We start from the raw sequence: 22038 nt of genomic DNA on the forward strand, positions 1-22038 counted from the left end.
GCTAATCAGGGAAGGGAGGGGGATGCAGAGACAAGGGAGGAGTAGCCAATACACGATAGTGCAGCCCTGGGGCAGGGTCCTCGTTCCCCCTCAAGGGATACACATCAGCTGTTTTGCAGATACTGAAACCCCCTGTGTGTTGCCCACAAGCATGTAGACCCCAGACCACCTGGAACCAAAACGTTGATGATGCCGACTCCCGCTTAGCTCCCCACCAACCAGTCAGAAGAATGTCCGCCAGCTGATCACGCCCTCTCTGAACCATCACTATAAAACTCCTCACTACCCACTCCAGGTCGGGACACACAGATGCACTTCAGCGTTGGGGTGCAGAGGCCGGATTCGGCATCACTACCAGGCTGCAGCTTCTTGATGCTTTTCAATGGCTGGAGTCCCGTGGATGGGTGGTCCTTACTAAGGACAGGGCTCCCTTCCCTCTCCCTCTGATCAATGGCACACACGGTGGTGGCAGGTGTCGAGTGGCTCGTACACAGTCAAGACAGATTTCTACCCTGAATTCTGAGAAAACTGCCTGCCCCCATCACATAGACTCCTTTGATTTGCCTCAGAAATCCCCTCAGCTCACCAGGAATGTGAGCTGGCTTAGAGCTGGTCTTCCCCCAGGCAGGTGCAATCTGCCCTGGGAGACCTGCCTGGAGGAGGTGACCTGCGAGTGGCCCAGGAAGGTCAGGCAGTGACAAGACTTCAGAGGCAGAGATGCTCTTCTAGAGCTGGGTGCCAGGAGGACAGACAACTGCATTCGATGGTCTCCCATTCCCCTCCCATTTACACAGGGGAATAAATACACGAGCAGCAAATGGGAAACCGAGCGGAATCTACTAAAGGAGAGAAAAGGAGCTGCCATGAGGACTCAGACAGAGGAGGACGCAGAGGTGCCTGAGCCAGGGGCTCTGAAAGCCGCTCCCCACCACGGTGATGCTGCCGGGCTCTCTCCTCCTGGGTGAAGCCTGCAGCCCCCCTCTGCGTGACGCAGCAGCAAGCTCTCTCTTCCTACGCCCACCTTTGGCCGTATTTGCCTAAAGGCTAATCCCCTTTCCTCCACGTATTTTAAGATTTTGTTTCTTCTACATTTTGCTCACATTTTCGTCCCACAGAGAATTAGAGAAACAGGATGCAGCTGATTAATTTTCATGAAGGCTCGGGCCATGGAAAGTTCAGGAATTTACCCTGGAGCTCAATAGATTTTTGTTTTTTGTTTTGTTTTGTTTTCTGATACTGGACCTTCACGTCTCACTTTTGTTCTTAGTAAAGGAAAGGATAAAAAGGAAGAAAGAGGAAGCAGGATTTCAAAGAAAGATACCCATGTTTATTTATTGGGAAAATACTATTCCCTTCTGCTTGATTCTGAATTCTTGGACAAAAGGAGGAAAGCCAGCTATTTCTTCTTATCTCTCCCTGAGTTTGCTTTTCCTCACTCTGTCTCAGTACTTCCATCTACAAAATGGGCTAGACAGGGCTTCCCTGGTGGCGCAGTGGTTGAGAGTCTGCCTGCCGATGCAGGGGACACGGGTTCGTGCCCCGGTCCGGGAGGATCCCACATGCCGCGGAGTGGCTGGGCCCGTGAGCCATGGCCGCTGGGCCTGCGCGTGCGGAGGGGACAGGCCACAGCGGTGGGAGGCCCGCGTACCGCAAAAAAAAAAAAAAAAAAAAAAGGGCTAGACACATACAGTGCACCTAAGTTGCTGCCAGAATTGGTCCCTAAAAATGAAAAAGTTCTGCTTCTCACCTGGAAGGAATATGATGATACACAGTGGGTCCTCTGACTCAGCAACTCTTGGTTCTAAGCAGTCAGGGGTTGATGCAGAGACTGGAGGAGCTCTTGGTGTCCGGCCCCTTTTTTTAAACTTATTTTTTATTGAAGTATAGTTGATTTACAATGTTACATTAGTTTCAGGTGTACAGCAAAGCGATTCAGTTATACATTTATATACATATATTCTTCTTCAGATTCTTTTCCTTTATAGGTTATTACAAAATATTGAGTATAGTTCCCTGTGCTATACAGGAGGTCCTTGTTGGTTATCTGTTTTATATATACTAGTGTGTATCTGTTAATCCCAGACTCCTAATTTATCCCTCACCCCTTTCCCCTTTGGTAACCATAAGTTTGTTTTCTATGTCTGGGGGTCTATTTCTGTTTTGTAAATAAGTTCATTTGTGTCATTTTTTTAGACTCCACATACAAGAGGTATCATATGATATTTGTCTCTGTCTGACTTACTTCACTTGGTATGATAATCTCTAGCTGCATCCACGTTGCTGCAAATGGCATTATTTCGTTCTTTTTGATGTCTGAGTAGTCTTCCATTGTATATATGTACCACATCTTCTTTATCCATTCACCTGTGGATGGACACTTAGGTTGCTTCCATGTCTTGGCTATTGTAAGCAGCACTGCTATGAACACTTCCTGGTCTCTTCAGGAAAGAATCCCAAGGCACTGGAGATGTTCTGAGATGTGTAGGCAGCAGCTGGGTCTCTCCCGGCATGAGTCCTGGCCTGGAATTGCTCACCTGCTCTCCTTCCCAAAGTTCCCCTTTTTGTTGCTTTTTTCCCTCAGCTTCTCAGCCTCTGTCACTCTGTCCTCCTCCTCTACCCCACATACACCTCAGGACCTTTTTGTATCGCCCCTCTCCCCATTGTTACGAATGTGTTCTGACCATGGACAGCTCTTGCACATGTATTTGCCGTTCATCCACCTGAAAATAGCTCTTTGATAACAGTAATCGCGCGTTGCCTGGTCCCCGGAGCCACTGAACCCTGTGCTAATGTGCCATTTGCTAACTCCTCATGGTGACAATCTTCAGTGATCATGACAAACATCCTGATGGCGGCTGCAACAATAGGAGGGGATGGGAAAGGCCCCTCTCTTTTCTCCTGCAGTGAAAGTACAAGCCGGGCACAAGGGGAGGCTAACTCGGGTCACGGATGCTTTCATGCACCACCCCTGAGAGTGGCTGGAACTGGACCGGAGTCCTCAGACACAGCTAACTTAGTGCCCGGGAGCATTCCTTCCTGATGCCTTAATGCGAGCCTGAGAATGTGTTAAAAATAGCTGCAGGCAGAACACATTATTTTCTAGGCCTATAAAAAACTCACAGGCTCCTAGTGGCCTTTCCTTTGAGATTTTGCTTCCCTTAAAAAATAGTTTTTCTCAGGCTTGTTGGTGGGCGAGTGCCAGTTCTGCACGGCAACATCGCAAACACAGCTGAAGTTCATTAATATCAAGAAAACACTTGTTTGTGTATTGTTTCTCCCTCATAGGTAGGAGAAGTTCAGGAGAGGACTTTGCAGGAATCTATTTGCATCCCTGTGGAATCAGGCAGGAATCTGGAAGAGCTTTCTTCTTCTTGTGGGGAGGAGGGGGAGGGAGGCTTACCTTTTGTCATCCTTGTACCACTGGAATTCTGCCGAGGGAACCGCGGAGGCTTCACACTGCAGCGTCCCCGTCTGTCCCACGGGGACACCTGTCCCCTTAGCTTCTGAAATATATGGAGGATCTGCAGAGAGAAGACATCCCATAGCAGCTCAAATGCCGCAGTCACTGACTGTGTTTGTCATGCCCTGCTCTACCTCTGGTCTCCACCATGTGCCAGAGAATGAAACCATCCCATATTGTTCTAAGGAAAAGCTCACATGTACTGCTTCTGCTCCCCTCTGGACAGAGGTGGAATGACCAGGTATTCAGGCATACTTCCTGTTTAAACTTTTCAACTTTCATAGGATGTAGGCCCCCCATGGACCCTCTACCCCAAGGGTTGACAGTCAGCACCTTTAATCAGCCCTGTAGACTGTCTGCACACCAGGTTCTTGCCAGAGTATATAACCTTGAACTATTCAATTTCCATCAAAATCTCAGTTGCAAGAAATAATACTCATGGAGAATTGCCTGAAGGATACACAGATCCGTTACTCTTGGAGGTGTTCTACGCTGGACCCCTGAATCCAGCCGGACCGACTAGACCTAAGTACGTGGCCTGCATTCATTCCAAGGCTTTGTCAAACTGCCCTTGACAATGCCAACAGTTGCACTGAAATGCATAGTGAGAAAGAGCCACAACCAACTCGCCCTTCTGTTTATTGCAGAAATATTGCATGTGATGTCATTGTGCTCTATTTGTGGAGACCTTAACGTGAAGTTATTTTTTGAGTCTCAGTACCAGAAAAAGCAGTGTTCCTCCCAAGCAACAAATTTGCTTTTATCTTATGGACATAAACCTCAAACCAAATGACGTTTCCCCTCTTTGCTTCAGGAACTGGAAGCCAAATCCTGGACCCACAACTGACCACCTTGGCATATAAATTTTATGTACTGATTTCCCCTAGATTTCACTTATTTTCCTATATAGGTTTTCCCTTTGCTTACATTTCCTTACTCTTCAGGTTAATCTTTATTAACCTTAAGTCATCTTATGTCACTTTAAAGATAATCGTGGTAGGGTACAAAAATGGCATCATTGTTACACCTGTTTCCATGCTGCTTGTGTTAATTAGGTTTGAATGGCAACAGAAACCAAAATATTAAAGAATGAGTAATCACCAAAACACGATATTCCTCCTCTACCTCCACCCTCACCTAAGTTTTGAAGGAGAAAGGCTTCTTGTCTGCTGGCTTAGATCTTGGGTTCTAGTCTGTCCTAAGACTTTCTGAAATTGGGCACAGCAGGGAAAACTTTCAGAATGTCACAGAGAACTGAGTCAGGGGACATAACGAGGAACCGAGAGGGGAGAGCGTGAGGGAGGGGGGAAGTTGGGCAGCATCAACGTCAGAGAGAATTTGGATGGTAAAGGGGGAGGAGGGGTCCAGACCAGTGGCCTCCAAGCTTTTTGGGTTCAGTACCTCACGTAAGAAAAATCAGGGATGAGCTATACCCTCTAATATGTGGATATATGTTTATCTATTTATAGTTCAATTAGGAATGTATACCATGTCCATCAACATACATAATTGGAAAAGGATGAGATAAAATCAGTATACCATGAACAGAAATTATAATATTTCCTCCACACACATGCTTTTAATTTATTTTCTTGCTCCCTATGAAGGAGATGACCTAGAGAGTGTGAAGCTTGGTGACATTATGAGTAAAGTATGGGAAAAATTGGGATTCAAAGACAAGCTTGTAAAACATGCATTGAATGCTATTTCACGATCTTTCAGGAATGTTAAGGCACGTTTCGGATCATATGAAATCACTTTCAGATCCAACTTATTATCATGTTTTAAAAGAGTTTGGAATTGTTGCTCCTAAAAGCAGGAAACGGACCCTAAGGCTGCTCTGTTTCCTACCCCGAGTCAGGGCGTGGTGCTGAGGCCCAGCTCTCTGTTGTGGCCGCGACAGCAGCAGCCTCAGGCACATGCAGGGTGGGGGCTCCTGCAACCACTTACAGTTCACGGTGACCTTGACTCTCCGCACCACTGGGGCAGCCACATCATTGGAGGCGCTGCACTCATAGTCCCCCGACTGCTCCCTCGTGATGCCCTGGATCTCCAAGTATTCATCTTCGCTCACAAAGCCCACAGCTGCAGGAGAAGGTGTGGTGGAACAGGAGAAAAAACACCAAAGGTACAAACTTAGAAAACAAAGTGTGCAATGGTTACGTCTGCAGAGAACTGTGCCACGTCTAAGTCCAGATTCTTGGGATCCATGCCAACTCTCCCTCCTTCCACTCTTTTATCTCGTCCATCGCCAGCTCTTTCTTGGTTCCCTGATGCACCAGCTAAAATGTTTGTGTTCCTACCTGCACTAAGCACAGAGTCTGGAGAATTACTCGTCCTCAGTACGTGATGAATAATGTTGCCATTTACCCTGCCCGAATCTCAGCAAGCAGTCAGGCTCTGGGGATCTGAGTTAGGCACCTTTGGTGAGTATTAACTTTCTGGTCTCCAGGTATCGTTTAGGCTGAACCTTGAAATGCAAAGCTGATGACATCATCCTAGATCACGAATCCATGATCGTGATCATACCACACTAGCAGTTACACACACACACACACACAGCCACAAAAGGCAGTGGAAACACTAATGAAATTAAATTTCTGTTTTCAGATTTAGACACTCAATTAAATCAGCAGAAATTCATTTTATAAACTTCAATCTGCTGGAGTTCTTGGGTCCAAGATTCTGGCCACAAATCAACAGCAGGGACTCCACCCTCTAACTACAAACACGGCAGAGAGGAAAGAGCAAGAAGACAGGGCTGCGAACCACACTGTCACATCCCCGTCCAGAGACTCAGTCTCCCCACTGAAGATTTATCAATAATAGTAACAACCGTCTACCTACCCGACGTCCTCGCTGAGGTCTGACCTTGAGCCTCTGATATGGACAGACCAGGACATTAATCCCTGCAAGAGGATCGTCACTGTCCCCTCCCAGAGTCACCCTGAGCGTTAACCTCCTCGTGGAGAGACAGGGGATGACAAAATAACCGGGTGCATCCCGGGATCAGCCTGCCTCTCTGTTAAATGAAGATAGTCAGCACACCTTACCCTGTGACCTGGCATCATCTCATAGGGAACATGGGTGCTATTTTTAGTAGTTATTCTGGGACAACAAGCAGAAGTTGAGACTGTCCCCAGAAACCAGAAGACATGTTCCCTGGAATAATGTATATATAATCCTAACACCTCACAGGGCTATTTGGAGGAACAAATGAAAAGTAGTTACATGAAAGCACTCTGGAACACTAATGTGCTGCACACTTGTCCTAGTCACCCTGTGATCTGCCTGGACGCCCAGACTCAGGGGGCGCCAGGCTATGTTAACCCCAGGGGGCCCCACCTGAGTGGGGAGGGAAGAGGCACAGTGCCCCCCAGGTGATAAAACCCCTCCGTAACACCACCCGTATCGGCTGATGCAAAGCACAAAAATGACGAGAAGAAGAAACTACTGTAATACAAAGAATTATGTGCGTGGTATGTAAATTATGGTTGTACGTGTTCTGTGACATTGTTAAGCTCCCCATTTTTTGTCAAGATAATAACAGGAGCAATGACAATGACACACAAGACAACAGCTTTCTTATACAGAAGGACCACTGCCTGCCCAGCGAGGCCAGGGCTCCTGGGTCATGGTAAGTCTGTGTCACTGTCCAGAACTAAGTCCAACCTGAGCATTTCCCAGGTGTCTTCATACCCTATGGAGCCCACATATATGTGCAGGGACACTCCTGCCTCTACGACCTTCAGGGGAGCAAAAGAATAGCCTCTGTCTATTAGAGCAAGCGAGTAAGAGTTAATTAATTCACTGGAAGAACCAGGGACGTGCTGACAAGTAGAAAACAGTGTGCAAAAGTCCAGGATATGGAGAAGACAGTCAACATCAACCCACAGACCCTCATGGTCCCAACCAGTGAGAACCTTCTCCACGTCACAGGAGCCTTAATGGTCACTGTTTCCTAAGCATCTTTAGGGGAAAAAGCACCAACCTTGATTTGCGGAAGGGTGGAGGAAACGAAGAGAAGAGGTTTAAATGAAGAGCTTGTGATTCCTTTTAGGTTGTCGTTGTTTATTTGTGCCCAACCTGAGGCTACATTTGTCAGAGATTCCCCGCTAGATGCTGTAATTACTGTGCAAAGCATCGAGGAGACCAGTGTCACACTTAATATTCCCATTAATTTTAAATGGTGGTCCTTGGTACATATGTGTGGCAATTGGTGTCATATTTTAATTAGGCTTGCCCTACACCATCTGAAATTAATAATAGCTCGAATTACCAGTGTAATTTATAAATTAACAGTGCCATAGCATTAGAAAATAAATTAGCTCTGGACAGCTGTTTCTGGATTGAGCTCCAGTGTCAAAACAGTGACTGGGAGGACCTCAGATCTCCTGGGAGGCTGCGTACGACACCATCAAAGCAAAGAAACAAAATGACACAGGGTTCTCTGGTCTCTTGTTCTTGTTTCCAACTACAGGCTATGCATCTAGTTTAATTCTATCATCCAAACGCGTTGTGTGACCACAGTAAGACTTACAGGAACCAAGCTTGAATGAATTTGTTATAGGAATATCCAAATGGAGAAGTTGATGGGGGGTGGATTACTGTCACAGACTGAAATGCAACTACGTAAATATTAGGGCAATCATGGTAAAAAACTTAGAAAGTTTTTTGTGGGGACATGTGTGCTGCTATATGTGAATAAATAAATAAATTAATTAATTAATATATTAATATCAGGCAATTTTATGTAGGGAAGGAAGTTCGATGGCTTAAGATTTGGGGAGGGCTTCCCTGGTGGCGCAGTGGTTAAGAATCCGCCTGCCAATGCAGGGGACTTGGGTTTGAGCCCCGGCCCGGGAAGATTCCACATGCCACGGAGGAACTAAGCCTGTGTGCCACAACTACTAAGCCTGCGCTCTAGAGCCCGCGAGACACAACTACTGAGCCCGCGTGCCACAACTATTGAAGCCGCGCGCCTAGAGCCTGTGTTCCACAGCAAGAGAAGCCACTGCAGTGAGAAGCCCTCGCACGGCAACGAAGCATAGCCCTGCTCGCTGCAACTAAAGAAAGCCCATGTGCAGCAACAAAGACCCAATGCAGCCAAAAATAAATTAAAAACAAACAAACCAAAAACCTGATTGACCAATAGACTAAGAAATACAGACCGAATTCAATTAAAAAAAAAAAAAAATCAGGGACTCTGTTGCTTACCTAACACTCACATGGCTCTGTTCCCAAGACAGCCCCACCTTTGGTAATTGTTCTTAGCAAAATATTTGTATTTCGTGACTTCAAAAAATATCATCAGTGCTAGTGTTCTAACAGAAGACTTTCTTTAAATATGTGATTTTAAAAGGTTTATCAAGTGTTCAGCATACTTTATATTTAGTCTGGGGACCAATTATTTCCTCGGGGGGGATGCACCTTTACAAATGGAGATCAAGGAGGAAGTGTGATTTCTCTAACACAATTTGTTTTACAGCCAACTTCTCAGGAATACAGCTATTTCATTAAGTGGAATCTGACAATCCAAGCAGTGAAATGAAGCAAGTTGGAAACGTGATCACATCTGTCCCCAAACCCCCAAAGAAACTTCACACTCTCCGAGGACTTAGCTCAGCAGTTTATAACCCATCGAAGGACAAAAACTGCCCTGTGTTAAGTAATACTCCTTTGGAAAAGAAAACCCTAGGTTTCTGAGTTCATTGATTGGGCTTTGAAATCTTTATAACTGAAAATAATAATAGCCACGATTATTATTTTTATCACACCCAAGAAAAGCTACAGAGAACAGCTGTAGCTGTTGGAGAGGGCACAGCTGTCTCCTTGCTTAATATTTTTATGGAATATATACCAGCTGAGAGAAAAATCACTGGACCTCAGAAACAAAAAAAAAAAAAAAAAAAAAAAAAAAAACAAAACATAGAATTCCAGAATTCAAAAGTTGGAAGGAATCATTTAAAACATTTAGTTCCAATACTGTGACTAGTCGACTGGTCCTCTAGACTCTGCTCCCCTTTTCCCTCTCTATTTGCATCAAGATGTTCCCATTCAACCCAGACTGGGCTTCAAGGAGAGCTGTTTACAGGACAGATCAGATGGTGTCCCTCCAAGGTGCCTCGATTCTGTGCTGACCAGCATGCGAAGTTTTGTGCTTTGACGGAGGAAGACGTGGTTTTGCTCAGATGCTGGGAGGTATGGTCCCCAAGAACATCGTGATAGAGGCATGGTTAGTGTTCCTCAACAGCAGCCCTTGCAAGCCAGAGGGACTGGTTTGAGGTCTGAGGAAGGAAGTGGTTAAAGCCAGAACTAAAGAAGATACTGAAGGTGGGCGATGCTGCCATGAGATGCAAGGTCAGCACCTGCTGATGGACTGGGGAAGGTCTTCCTCCTCCCACCCTACCCCCGAGAACTCAAAGCAGTCTGGGGCCCTGAGCCCGCAGCCAACAACTGTTCAGAACAGACCCTCACTCTCCCTCAGACGGCAGAGGCAGTGGTGAGGGGTGGCGTGGAGGGGCCTCCAGGAACGAGGCGGAGGTAAAGCTGAGGGTGGCGGTGAGGGCGGCGTGGAGATGGGCCCTCAGAGCCACCTTAACCTGGCACTGGGGGAAATCCTTGTGCTGCAGGACCAGGCTGGGGGCTCGTGGGCTCCACAGAAAACCCACACAGCAACATCTGCGGTGACAGGGTGAGACGACCGTTGCCAAAAAGCATTTCCAAATAGAATGGTAATTATTGTTGAATTATCTACACAGGATAGCTTCTGAGGGTCTGATACTCAGCTGGAGCAGAAGGGTTGATCTCGGCTCTTAGCCCTGCTGGCCCCTGGCCGTGCTGCGGACGGTGCTGAGTGCCCGTGTCCGCACACTGGACCCTGAAGTCATCCTAGCTGATGGTTCCCTCTCCAAACTCCAGATTCCTCTTCTTTAAAATGGGAAAATGACACCACCTTAGAGCGTGATCGTGAGTGTTAAGTATGTGTGAAGTACTTAGCACGTGGTAACCTTAATAAATGGCAGCTCTCGTGATTATCGTTACTGATCCTACAGCTCAGCCTGAGCCCATCTGATCCTTGATACAGGAAAATCTCACTGTGAAAATGAAAGAATAATCAGATCTCTGCTTTTCCAGGAGGGACTTAATAATAATAAACTTGACAAAGGATTCACCACAGATCCTGTAACTAGAAAGTTCTACTCCGTTCACTTAAAATACGATTTGATTTACAAGGGATACAATTTCTTGGGATCATTTCTTCTAAGAAAGCAATTGCAGCTGCATAGCCCATGTGAAACCAGCTGGGGGCTTGAAAAATATCTCTAATTTCACAACTAAGAATAAGAGGATATAAACATATTATATATATATATATATATATACACACACACACACACACACACACACACACACACATATATACATATATATGGGTGTACATATATATACATGTATATATATACACACATACATATATACATATGTGTATGTGTGTGTGTATATATATGTATGTGTATATATATGTATATATATATATATGTGTGTGTATATATATATATATATATATATATATATTTGTTTTTCTCCTTGACCTTTCCTTTGGATGCAGATAGCATGGCTGGCAGAAAGGACAGTCTGACGATCTCTCCAAGAATGAGAAACTTTTCAAAGTTCTGGAGGGTCCAACCTGTTTTTTCCTGCTCTTGCACTGAGGTACACGTTCAAATGGCCAATGAGAATATTACACATCAAACAGAAGGGGCCAACGCTGGGGCGTGGGATGGGCTGAATTGTCCTAAGTCGCTGGCTTCCATTCCAGGAGAGGAATCTCCCTTGAACACATCAGCATTGGTTGCTGGTGAGAAGAGCTGCAGTCGTGAAGTGTGTGTGTGGCAGTGTCCCCATGCATCACCTGCCTGGCAGGCTTGCAGCTGTCTCTGCTGCAGCTGGACTTTTCTTAGACCTGGGAAACTTATCATTTCCCTCAGCCCCCCACCCCAAACCTTCAAATTAATCTATTAATGTGATTTTATCATAAAGCAGTAATTAGAGATCCAATTAAAAATTACACTAACTGATGCCAACTGTAAATTTCCTGACTATCTTTCTACCTATCAATCTATCTATCCCTATCTATCTATCCATCTATCTTCTCTCCATCTCTCTGCCTCTCTATTTACATATCTATCTATCTATCTATCTCTATCTAGGGATAAAGGTAACTGCAAAACAGCACAGATCCTCATATATTAAGAGCTCATTTGTCAGTTGCAACAAAATATATGTGTATTTTTGAATAGGTATGAATATGCATACATGAAATGTAATATTTTATGATATACAGAAAGAAAAAGAGAATTGAATTCCCTTAATTTTTTAAGTGGGGCATTTCCTGGGAATAATCTTTAGCTTTGTAGTAAGGAGGAGCTGCAGCCGGAAACACAATTATATGAAGAAAGAGCCCTCTGCACGCCACCGAGCCAGGTCCTGTGTGTCTCTGAGGTACATCCCTCTCCTTAACAACAAGTTGTCTTTGCAGATATGGCTCCAGCAGCTGGCTGGGCCCTAGGAGCGTGTGCTCTTCTGCTGGCTGCCTTTTCATGAGGACCCCCCAGCTCAGTTTTGCATGCAGACTCTGTCTTACGGGTAATGATTTCAAAGTCAAAAAGCGCACAGCTGGATGTTGGGAGCTTGCAGCTTGGTGTCTGGAACCTGAGTATTTGCAGTGGTACAGCTGATGGCTGCTAAAAAAAATAAAAAGTAAATAAAGAAATCAGCTTTTGATTTGTAAACTCAGCCAATTTGATCTGAAAGACATTGATAGGGGATAAATATAGAACTCCGCAGTGTCGTATTACCTCGTACATTGGCTGTTTGCTTTCTCTTTTTCTAAAACCCTAGAGATATAAGCCAGGACTGAGTGCTGCGGGATGTAATGTTGCTTTGAAATTCCTTGTCCAGATTAATTTAAGGGAATTATTTTTCTTAAGAGACCCCTACTGGGTTAAGGTTCCTGGCGCCATCATGCACACAAGTGGTCAGACATCCACCTGCAGGGGGTCATCTTAGCCACCTGGTCCTGAGCTGCCTTGGGAACGCAGGGCCATCTGTACTTTAGCCACGAAGACAATTTCTGGATTAAGAGCAGGAGTTCTTATCTGAGAGCTGTAGAACCCCAACCCTAGGGGTTTCTGGACCTCAGGAAATGACATCATGCATATGTGCCTGTGTGTTTATGCTTTTCCTAACGAGAGGTTCTATTTCTTTCTGAAAAGCGTTCTGAAAGGAGCACAGGGCACAGAAAGATTCATATAGACCATTCTATGGTCCTGTGGTTCATCTCCCAGTGACTGTATAGAACCAAGTCTCTATCAACCCCCAGGCTTGCAAAGGAAAAAGAGAAAATGCCCTCAAAATAGAACTGATGATTGGAAGAAGGAATAACTCCAGGAGTAAAGCACAGCCTCGCGTCTGTTTCATTAAATATTTTGTGGAGGATGGAAAGTGAAGTAACTTATAAATCATCCTTTTGAAGAATAGGTATGCAGATCTGAGCAGTGCTTTGTTCACCAAACGAGGGGAGTTCTCCTCCCACCAAGACTTAGGATGAAAGGAAGGTAGCAGGCGGGGTTCCGCCCATTCCCCAGAGACCCCCGACCACTGGAGATCAACCAGAGGCTTGCTGGACACAGAGGGAGCAGGGAGCAAGGCCTTCCCTTTGCAGCATCCTCAGGTGCAGAGCAGAAGGAAGGCTTTCCTGAAGAATTCCACGTATTCGCGACTGTACCAAGCAAACACTCAATGACAAAATGACCACTTGGGAGAAGGAAGAGAGAAGAAAACCTGGAGTAGGGTTAAATCTATAATTAAGATAATTTAATGAGTAAATTCAAGTCAGATCCTGAGAGGAAGTTGCAAGGTGCCATGGATTCTGGGGATGGAAGCGCCAGCCTGCACTCCTGGTTGGCCTGGGGGCAGGGGGACACAGGCAGCCCATGTATGTAAGAGGATGACTCGACACCACACAGACATGCCCTTAGAGTAGCATGAAGCCTGATGATGTAGGGTCATCTGGGTCCAGTGAGAAAGGGAGGCATGGGAAAACCTTTGAATAAGCCAGCTTCGATTACAGGCTTTGAACATATTTAACATAATAAAATCTTTGCAAATAGTTCTCAAAATCTCTCCCCCACCAAAGCTACTTGCTACTGAATCACACTGGCTGAGACACGCGCACGGTGCTGCCCACCTGTCTGGGAATGCCTCCCACCTCTGTTCCGAGTTGTCCTCTACACACAGGTGGACCTTCAATCCCATCACGGAGACGTGAAGAGAGAGTGCACAGAAAAGGAGATGTATGCTTTCATTAGTTCCACTGCTAAGGTTTCCTTCTATCTCTCTTCATTTCTCACAAAAGCAGGCACACATACCTACGTCCAGATGGAACACAAAGTGTGAAAACAAGACAATCCTGATTTGTCAGAACAAACGTGGTGCTGCTGAGCCCTGATTATGGCTCTTTCTCTAGGAATTACGTAGCCTTGAGTAAATTACTGATTCCCAGTTCCCTTGTCAATGAAATGTGGGTACGTTCTTACTCTTCCCTCCCTAGGTTGGGTCTGAGAATTAGATGAGAGAATGTGAGCACACAGAAGACTGGCTGACACACGAGAGATGATCCATAAATGTCAGAAGGAACAGACTCTAGGAGGAATCTGAGACACTCAACCCTTACATAATGGAAGATATTAAAGGTGGGCTCCCTTCCTCTGCTACCTCAATCTCCTCCCTTTGGTCAGTCTACACTCTGAATCCAGTTCCTGCATCTGAAATGACCAGCTCTGCTCCCGATTTCCATGTTCATGTCATCATCCCAGGACGACCTGCTTACCTCTGTGCCCGGAACTCAGGGGAATGCCTCACGTGTGTCTCCCAGACACCCCAGGCTAAAGCATCCCCTTGCCCCTGAAAACTGCTCTCACCCCTGTGTCCACTAATCCCTGCTGGTGGCAGGGCTACCTCCCCGTTCTCCTAAGATAAAAAAGAGTCCACGTTTGATTCCTCCTTTTTCACTCACTCCTCACCATCAGTCAACACATCCAGTGGTTTGTGCCCCCTTTACCGTTTTCAAATCTGTTTTCTTCTTTCCCTCATCACTGTTAACTATGTTAATTCGGTTGCGGTTATCTACTCTGGGTTATTACAATCCCCTCTCTACTGATCCCCCTGCCTCCAGGCTATTATATTTATTGTTGATGCCCAAACGACTGCAAAGAATAAAAATCCATCTCCTCACGGCTTAACCCCTCGTCCTTCAGATGACTCTTGTCTCCATCTCTAGATTCTTCTGTTACCAACTCCTTTCCCGCCTCACCCACTAGACACACCAGGAAAGTTCCAACGCTGCTGAGCCGTTTATCTGTGCCTCGCAACCTCTCCTTCTGTGCCTTCAAAACCATCTAGGATATTACTCCTCTGGAAACCCTTTCTTGAAAATCAAAATTGCTTACCTCCTCTCTACCCAGTTTATTTTGTTGCTTCAAGTGTTGCCCTAATCACACTGCATTGTTATGTAATTGCATATGTTTACCCCACTCAAAGTTATAAGAGAGAGGGGGCCCTTATTTATCTCTATCTCCGATATCTATAGCAGCCTTGAACACACAGAAGGTACCACATGATCATATGGTCAAAGACTGAATGAATGAACTAATGGATTATAATTTTGGTGGCTGGTCTGACTCTCATAATGAACTATTCAAACCTTCTTTGGTAACTTTTAAGAAAACAGCAGATATCTATCTTTTAAGTTTTTTTTTTTTTTTCCGATAAAGGGCTGGACACATAAAGAGACCTCTCTAATCTCCTAAGGATAGATAATTTTATTCCACGTTTCCTAAAGGGGACTAAAAAGCCTTCCTCAAGCCAGACTTGGAGTGAATAAGAAAAGAGCTTGGTTTGGCCATCTCCACAAATACCCTTCATTGAAAGCTCTTGTAGCTAATGCCCCTGATTCCTCCAAATGAGTGAGGATGCAGCGTGTTCCAGAAGTGTCTAATCAGAAGTGTCTCAGAGAGCTTTCTTATGTCATCATCAGCTCGGCTGCATTTTTTCCAAGTGGAATCAGCTCGGTGATTCAGCTCTGTCTATATGCAATTAGTAGTGGAATGATTGCAGGGAACACGATGAGGCTCTTTACCTTCCTGGGATGGGCAGGCAGGGAAAAAGTGCCGCTGCCCACACAAAACGGGCCTCCGCAGAGGCACGGGCAGCCTCTGCAGCAGAAACACTAACAGGCACTGTGATAAGAGCTCTGGGTGAGGAATGGAAGCTGGCAACTGGACATGGAAGCAAGCAAGGGCTTGAAGTTGAACTTGACCTAATAGGGCAAAACCATGCTGGAGCATCAAAACCTCCCTGAGAAGTCCCAGCTCTTGCCGCAAGAGGGTTGAGACCTAAAATGCACAGAGATGAACAAGCGTCCCCCTTCTCACTTGTGCTCACGTGACTTCCCCACTCTCCTTCCTTCTCAGGATTCCCAGGCTTTGCCTGCCCTGACGGTGCTGCTTTCCTTCCACCTCTGCTTAAATTGCATTATCTCCCACCCTCTGGTCTCCTTCCAACCTGGTCACTCTCTTCCTTTTCCACAATTCCAAGAGATAGGATAGAGGAACACTTTTGTCTGATCACCAGCAAAAACGTCCTTTGTACTTGAAGTGAAAAATCTAACAACGGTAACTGAGGGACCACAAATTATTCTTTATTTCTGTCCTAATTCTCTACTTCAGGAGACTAACTGCCACATCTAAGACCTGACTGCTGGCACCTTCCATGGGGCAGGGGAGGAGTGGAGGGGAGCTCATGAATCAACTGGTGAAGAAGGGGGGCAGAGAGAGACCGAGGCAGAGAGACAGAGAGGAGAGTGAGAGAGAGAGAGAGATAGAGAGCGAGCCACAGCACAGACAGATGATAAAATGATATGTCAAACGGAGAACGCAGGCAGAATGCAAGTGTCTGTTGAAGGCAGTTACACAGTTGTTTAGGTAAATCAGAAGCTCGCTCCCATGACTGCTGTGCTCTCATCAAAGCTCAAAGCCATTGTCAGCCCCACGGGAGTAGTTGGCCGTAACCAGTCTTGCATGAAGCCTGTGGGGACAGCTGGCTCAAGCACAACCCGAGTGTCCTATGATGCTTTGAAGACACCCCAGCATGGGCCTGAGGAACCTCTCTTCTCCAGGAGGCGCTTATAACCAATCCTCCGGAGTAGGTTCAGCACACTTGTTCTGCAAAAGACCACGTGGCAAATATTTTAGGCCTCGCAGGCCATACAGCCTCTGCAGCAACTACTGAACTCTGCTGCTGTCGTGCGAAAGCAGCCAGGAGAATACATAAACGGGCCAGAGTGACTGGATCCCGGTAACGCTTTGTTACAGACAATGCCATTTCAGTGCCACTTCATCTTACTGTGCTACCAACGATTCTTCCTCGGATGGACATTCAACTTTTTAAAAAGGTAAAAAACATTCTTGCTGGGCATGCAAAAAACAGGTGGCGGGCTGGACTTGGCCTGCTGGCTGCATTTGGCCGACCCCTGGTGGACACGTCTGACCTTTCCAGTCGTATCACCCTGTTTCCTAAATCCTCTCCTCTGCCTCAACACTACACTCTTGCAAAACCTTCTGTCCTGCACTCTGGAACCTGCCCTGAATGATCCCTGATGTCCTCCCGTTCTTCTTGGAGACACACCTCTCCGTCACTGTCATTCTGAGTCTGGGAGAATGGATTCCACTGCAGATTTGTCCTGTCCACTGGAGGCTACGAATTTATTTCATTCTTTCTCGGTATCTTTGCTCGGCCATGAAACTTCTAGACCGCACCTTTTTAAGCCCTGTGCCTCTTCTAGCATCCAAATAATCACACCCTCCCCTTCCTCACCACGTCTCTGCTCTCTCCTAACTTTGGGGGCTCCTGTTCATTCACAGAGCACCTTTGCTCCTGACCTAGACTCTTCATCTCCATCCCAACTCCAACCATCATTCTCGGCAACTTTTCACATCTGGAAAGATATCTCTCCAAACCTGATTCTCACATTCTTGATCTCCTGATCTCCGAGTTTTCCTCTGCCCACTTCAGTGGCCTCCTCCACACTGACACTTGCAACTTGTCAGAAACTGTATTGCCTCCAAAGCCATGAATTTGAGCATCTCACTCTGTCCAGGACTTCCCATCTTTGCCAAAACATTTGCTTAGAGACTTTATGGAAACTATGATTTTACTTCACGGAGGCTTCAAACCCATCGACCTTTGACGTTCCTTCTGATGCAATGTAGATTTTAAGGACCCGTCACTGTAATCTCTCACTGGAAAATACCTATAATGACTTTACCTCTATCCGTATATGTTCCACTAGGCTGAGGAATCCCCACTCCGGATGGATGCAAAGATCTGGCTTCTCTGGGTCTGCTCTGGAAGCATCACACAAACCAGCAGCCTGGTTCCACCAGACATTCCTGATCACCCCCCTCAGCTGAGCGCTCACCGCTGGAGCTCTGCAGCGCTTCTCTCAGAACCACACTCTAAGGTTGATTTTCTCCTTCTTCAGTCTCTTTGGACACATGGCTGTTTCACCATCTACGTTATTATCCACTGGTCATCCGCTGACGAGGGTGGTGGGGGACCCAGAAGGCGTCAGACATCAGACAGGCATCACTCATTTTCTCACGATCCAGTCTACAGACCTCTACGTCTGTGCTCGTCATCTCATTGTCCCGTAAGTTTTAGAACACTTAGGTTTTGTGACCCAGCATTGCAATCACTCATGGGCAACGACCTCAGCTTCTCCTCCATTCCTGTGCTACACTAGCTAACAGGACAGCTGTCTGTCTTTCCTTCCATCAAAATGCCAATTCCTCCTTCTGATCTCTGTGTTCTTTCCCTTCTTATCTTTGAAGGACTTCACTCCATCAGTTACCTCTACTTTCTCCTACATCTTCATCTGCTTCTGCTCTCCCCGTGGATGTTCTTCTCTCACTGTTTGTTTGCTTGTTTATTCCTCAAAGACTTTTTATTTGAGATATAATTGACACATAACGTTATATTAGCTTTAGGTGTATAACATAACGGTTCAAAATTTGTTTATATCACAAAATGACGACCACAATAGGTCTAGTTAACATCCATCACCGTATATAATGAGAATTTTTTTTTTCTTGTGGTGAGAAATTTTAAATCTTCTCTCTTGGCAACTTTCAAATATGCAATGCAGTACTGTTAACTGTACTCACCACGCTGTACATTACATCCCCAGGACTTAATTATTTCATAACTGGAAGTTTGTACCTTTCGACTCCCTTCACCCATTCTGCCTACCTCCCATCCTTAGCCTCTGGCAACCACCAATCTGTTCTCTGTTCAGATTTATTTTTATTATTATTTTAAAACATATCATTCTGGGTAGTCACACCAATTGACTTTACTCTAGACATAAACATCAGTTTGCTCTCCCAGTCTTAGTTCACAGCTGCGACCTACCTAGATTTTTTCACCTGTTCATCATCTGCCTTGACACCTCTACTCTGCAAAGACCCCACAGTTCTCAGGCCCTTTTCACAACCACACTTCTTGAAACTATTGTCCAAATGCGCTATGGAGAATTCTTCACCTCACATTAACACCTCCATCTCTCCCTAACCCACCTTGCCATTGAACCTTCTCACACCCAGGTCACCGAATGATGGCCAAGTTGCCAAATCCTTTGTATGCATTTTAGAGTTTTCTCAAGAGACTTTAAACTGTCTTCTCTTGGCTTTAATGTCCCATATTCCTAATTGTCCATCTACCTCTCTGGAATCTCCTTCAAAATCTCCTTTACTGGTTTCTCCTATTTTATCCAAACTCTATGTGTTAGTATTCTTCTGAGCTTGGTCCTAGGCATTCTTTTCTCACTGCACAATAATCTCCCAGGTCATGTCATATATTTCATGGTTTGGTACATCCGTTTATATGGCAATAACTCACAAGGTTACATCTCCACCCTATTTCTCTTTCATGAGCTCTGGACTCACATACGCATTGGTCAACCTAAAACAGTCACATGGAAGTCTCAGATAACCCAAAATTGACATGTTCAACATGGAATTCTTGATTAACTTCTTCAAACTTTATTTTCTTTCAGTTTTTCTCTTTAACAAATAGCATATCTTTATCACAGATGTAGAAAACAAGCTTATGGTTACCAGGGGGGAGATGGGAGGGAGGGATAAACTGGGAAATTGGGATTGACATATACACACTAGTATATATAAAATCGATAACTAATAAGGACCTACTGTATAGCACAGGGAACTGTACTCAATACTCTCTAATGACCTATATGGGAAAAGAATCTAAAAAGGAATGGATAGATGTATATGTATAAGTGATTCACTTTGCTGTCCACCTGAAAGTAACACAACACTGTAAATCAGCTATACTCCAATAAAAAACAAACAAACAAATAGCACCTCTATTGACCAAACTGCTCAGTTAAAAAATTCTGGAAGTCATTCCCAACACGGCTCCCTGACTGTAATACTGAATCCATCATTACATCTTATTGATTCTAACTCTGAAATACATCTTGAATCTGTCCTCGTCTCTCTATTTCTGACTGTATCACCTTTTACTTTGAGACCAGTGAAACAGGTCCTGGGTTTTCTCAAGTCCAGACAAAACTCGTTTACAGATATTATCTGCTTTATTTTATATTTCAATAATACTATTAGGTAGGTATGGGCATCTGATCAAGTCAACCAAACTCGGCATACGTTCCCGTATCATCATGACCTAACCTGTCTTTATTTCTTTACCATTTCCCCTTAATATATTTCCATACTTGGGTCAAATCTCACTGAAGAAATTCCAGAAGAATGTCATCTCATGCTCTGTCCTTGGTTTTACTTATGTTTATCACCTGAAGCACCTTCTCTCTGAGGCTTCCTCTTCCTTGCCTTTCAGGTCACAGCTCAGATTTCATCTCTCATGGGAATCCTTCCTTAAAATGTTCTGGTGCCCTTGGGATAACATCTTGCCCCCAGCCCCTTCACTGTACACCCTGAACACTCAGTGCTTTTTCTGTGCTAACGCTTATTACATCATATTGAAATGGTCTGCTTATTTACCTGTTTCTCCCTTCAGACTAAAAGCTCATTAAGGGCAGATAACATTTCTGTATCTGTAGCATATAGTTATTTACAATATATAGTTACTAAATGAATAGATGAATAAAAGTATTAGCTGACGTGTTCCCCACTCTCAGTGAATTTATAATTCACAAGTGTTCTCTGTTGATACTTGTATGGACAGCATCTATGAAAGCAATGCACTCTACATCCAAATACATATTCAAACACCCAAATGAAGGAATGCACCCCTATCATTTAAGAGGTATGGCACACATACCTGGACTCTGTAGCCCCATTTTCTATTGCTCCCAGCTTCCATTTTTCCTACATCAATTGTTTATCAAAGACAGGGCAGTGGGGATGTCTGTTCATAGATATTGTTTAAAATTACACATGCATGGTGATGATAAAAAAAAACCAGACTGTTTTAATCAGTTATTGTTAGTATCATTAATACTCTACAAAACTCATCGTTCCAGTTAATATGGAATAAACACACTAACTGATCTCTCCCACTCATTACAACTAGACAAGACACATTTTAAAAAATCTGAGGACTCTGAAAAGTAATCAACAGAAGGTGGATTGGGGGGAGAACCAAAACGTGTATAAAGCACAATATAGTGGTAAGTTTCCGGGTATTTTTCTTCCTCTTATCTTTCTTGGCCTAGACGCAGAGCAGTCAGAATTCTAAAACTGCGTAGAGGATGCTAACTGAAAAAGCATCATGATGAACCCTCTCTTTTTGGTGTGAGGATGGGGAAAGGGAAAACTTGCAAGATGGAGAGGATGAGGGACGTTACTTTTTGTTCTTGTTTGTTTTGTTCCTTTTTCCCTCTTGGCTCTGCCCTGAGGTAAGCCTCGGTCCTGAAGCTGCAGTCCAGCAGCAATGGTAGTAGCAGCAGAGGCCACCTAAAACTTGGGGCGAGGTGAACACACAAACAGGCAAACAAAAACCTTCTTTGTGACCAGAGGAACTAAGGAACTGTATTCGGAAAAACTGTGAAGGAATTTCAGTTATATTTTTGTCCCTTTCTTCCCTTTAACTGCTTTGCCCTGGAGTTTCACTCAGTCACAAGAAGTGAAACATCCACGGGGAGCTAATGCTTTTGCTTTCTAGGCTGAGGGCCTCCCCTGGGAGCCAGTGTGGGAGGGAATCACAGAGAGAAGGGAGCTCACGAAAGGACCACGTAAAGCTCGTAAACCATCTCAGGCTCACCACTGAGCGTGTAGGGACCTCACCTAAACCAGCACACCAAGGGCTTTGAGAACGAAACTACTGTGTGGGCCACCACCCGGCATTCTAGCTGGCCAATGAAGGACCGTCTTAATGACGTTGCTCAGGCTTTGAAATCAGAACTGACTTTGGAACCACAGCAGCGGCAGGGTCGAGGCTGTGGTGTGAACCTAACT

The 22038-nt window shown here is 45.1% G+C and overlaps 1 protein-coding gene across 4 annotated transcripts in view; it reads right to left on the minus strand.

Annotated features, from left to right (window-relative positions):
- The window catches only part of LOC113612776 (neurotrimin), a 933717-nt gene that overhangs the window by 17816 nt on the left and 893863 nt on the right, over positions 1 to 22038 (minus strand). For all 4 annotated transcript variants that reach the window (XM_027092913.1, XM_027092912.1, XM_027092914.1 and 1 more), the window contains exons 5-6: positions 5411 to 5545; positions 3401 to 3521 (exon numbers count right to left, since the gene is read on the minus strand). In XM_027092913.1, coding sequence (XP_026948714.1) covers positions 3401 to 3521; positions 5411 to 5545 — 256 coding nt within the window. The remainder of the gene's footprint in view (positions 1 to 3400; positions 3522 to 5410; positions 5546 to 22038) is intronic.

The sequence above is a fragment of the Aethalodelphis obliquidens genome, unplaced genomic scaffold, assembly GCF_003676395.1.
Source record: "Aethalodelphis obliquidens isolate GAN/ISIS:26980383/991018 unplaced genomic scaffold, ASM367639v1 scaffold82, whole genome shotgun sequence".
Taxonomy (NCBI): domain Eukaryota; kingdom Metazoa; phylum Chordata; class Mammalia; order Artiodactyla; family Delphinidae; genus Aethalodelphis; species Aethalodelphis obliquidens.